The sequence below is a fragment of the Penaeus monodon genome, chromosome 35, assembly GCF_015228065.2.
Source record: "Penaeus monodon isolate SGIC_2016 chromosome 35, NSTDA_Pmon_1, whole genome shotgun sequence".
Lineage (NCBI taxonomy): Eukaryota > Metazoa > Arthropoda > Malacostraca > Decapoda > Penaeidae > Penaeus > Penaeus monodon.
The window spans coordinates 26,139,172-26,141,789 of NC_051420.1; the positions used below are offsets into that span (position 1 = coordinate 26,139,172).

The 2,618-nt window shown below is 54.5% G+C and overlaps 1 protein-coding gene across 1 annotated transcript; it reads right to left on the reverse strand.

The window, feature by feature from the left end:
* Nucleotides 1–290: 290 nt before the first annotated feature.
* LOC119595142 (protein bowel-like) lies at nucleotides 291–1,993 on the reverse strand (the record flags this gene model as incomplete). The annotated part of the gene is given in 2 exon segments (XM_037944315.1): nucleotides 291–804; nucleotides 1,047–1,993. Coding segments are annotated over 2 exon segments (581 nt in total), but the record flags the coding sequence as incomplete, so codon positions are not given.
* Between the last annotated feature and the right edge of the window lie 625 nt (nucleotides 1,994–2,618).

The window sequence follows — 2,618 nt, forward strand, 5'->3', positions numbered from 1 at the left end:
GCCGAAGGGGGGGGGGGGGGACACCGTCGGGGGCGGGAAAAAACCTGGCCCGCCGGAGGGGGGGGTTCTGTGCAGGGGGGCGCCCGGGGGCGGGTACGGGGCGAAAACCCATCCTTTAGGTCCGGTTTTTTAAAGGACGAAGTGGGCGAAGGGGGCGACGTCCGGGTCCCGGGGGGAACGTGGGCGGGGGCTGGGCCCTTGGGGCACGGCGAGCGTGCGCGCCTGGCCCGAAGCCCTTGGCGCACCGTCGCCTTTGAAGGGCTTCTCTTTTCTGGGGGATGTTTCCCTTTTGGTCGCGGAGGTGGTCCTGCCTCCTGAAGGCCTTGCCGCAGATGTCGCACGGGAAGGGGCGCTCGTCCGTGTGGGTTCGCTCGTGGATCAGCAAGTTGTAACTCTTGGTAAACTCCCGCTGACAATACTTGCAGATGTAGCGCTTCTTGGGGCGGCTCAGGCGGCCTCCGGGGGTCAGGAGCAGGCGGTTGAGGGCCAGGTCGCCGCTGGCGCTCAGGGCGGCCCACGGCAGCTGCCCCAGGGACCCGTAGCTCTGCAGCATCCCCATCACGCGGGGGTCCACACCAAGGGGCGCCGACGGCTTCCCGGCCACGGAGGGAAGGAACGGCAGGGACTGCAGCAGGGGGAAGGCCGCCTGGACCCTCGAGAGCGAACTGAGGGAGGAGCTGAGAGTGTCCGAGAGGCTGGAGGAGGAGGACTGGTGGGCGGGCGGAGAAGACGTCGCCGGTCCCAGCGGCGGAGGGGAGGCCGGGGGGCACCAGGTCATCCCGCGCTGCCCGTCACCGTGTCCATCTGACGGAGGAGGCGGGGGCGTCAGGCACAGAGTTAGGGTGGGGATGAATGCAGTTGGCATGCGTCCGAGAGTTGTGTTCCTTACTTTACAGTGACCGAAACAAAGAGATTCTCTTCTACCGATAATTTCAAACACACATGGATAAAAAAGAAGGCAAAACCTGATTGCAGTGAATGTGAAAAATCAAGGCACGACTCATCTCGCGTTTTAAAAGGCCACGGGCAGCGCCATCTCTACTTACCAACGGAGGCACTTCCGGTGTCGGTGGCACTGTTGTCCTTCGTTTCGGTAGGCACTGGGGTCCCCATGGCGTCGCGGTGGAGGGTCTGCGAGAGGAACAGTGAGTATTCGCACTCCCGACAGGACGACGCAGCATATAGCGAAGTCCCCCCGACTATCCACTCGCGTTTTCAGTCCGTCACCAAAATCCAAGAGTCGCACCAGAGAGTCACTTAGGAGGGCGGAGAAGGAGGCCCGTCACATGGCACCCCACGAGGCAGAGGCACTTGTTCCCCACGTGGAAGGGCGAGTGTGTTCGGGACCTGTACTCGGGCACCCACGTCCTGCCACGCGCGAGTCCACCAGTGTACTAAGACAAGGTTCCTCAACTCTCTCACTCGCTCGCTCCTGCAGGAGGAGGGAGGGGCGGGGAAGGGCGAGGGGAGGGGAAGGGAGGGGAGCGAAGGAGGGAATGGGAAAGAGGAAGAGAGAGAGAGAGAGATGGTCTACGGCGTGAGGGAGTGCAGAGCTTCCGTGGCTGCGTTGCGGAGACGCGAGAGATGAATACTGCGGCGTCCATAAGGTGCCTCAGTAAATCTTGGTCGACGTCCGTGATTCCCTCTCTCGGCGGCGCGGATGTCGGACGGGGATTTTTAGCTTTTATCGTCGGCGGGTATCTTCTTCTTCTTCTTCTTCTTCTTCTTCTCACACGCGGGGACCGAGCGCCGATTTTCTTTGTCTAAGACCCCTCGCCGTCGCACCCCTACGTTAACGAAGCGTCCGCGCCTTACGTGAAATAAAAAAAAAAAACGATGATAAATCCGTAGCTAAAAATCGAGCCGATATCAAAATCACCAAAGAAGTTCTCCAGACCAACTTCATCAAAACAAATCTTCCATAAAAAATAAAGGTCATCATCACGAAAAGTGTGAAACGAAAAGTTATTTTCCCCCGTAACCATAGGTTTCCATATCGTCACATCGTTGCCCCATTATCGTACACTGCCCACGTTGTTCAACGCCATACCTGGCGAGTGCGTGTGGCTCATGACGTCACGCCATTCGAGGTCGCTGATTGGCCCAGTTTGCCCTCGGGGTCACCTTCCTTTTCACGGCTCTTAAACTCACTCAATAATCTGTGTACATTATGTGCCTTCCAGGGAGGGTTCCCGTCACTTCCTCTCTCTCTCTCCCTCTCCCTCTCCCTCTCTCTCTCTCCCTCTCCCTCTCCCTCTCTCTCTCTCTCTCTCTCTCTCTCTCCCCTCTCCCTCTCTCTCTCTCTCTCTCTCTCTCTCTCTCTCTCTCTCTCTCTCTCTCTCTCTCTCTCTCTCTCTCTCTCTCTCTCTCTCTCTATATATATATATATATATATATATATATATATATATATATATATATATATATATATATATTATATTATATATATATATATATATATATATATATATATATATATATATTTATATATATATATACATATATGTATATGTATATATATATATATATATATATATATATATATATATATATATATATATATATATATATATATGTGTGTGTGTGTGTGTGTGTGTGTGTGTGTGTGTGTGTGTGTG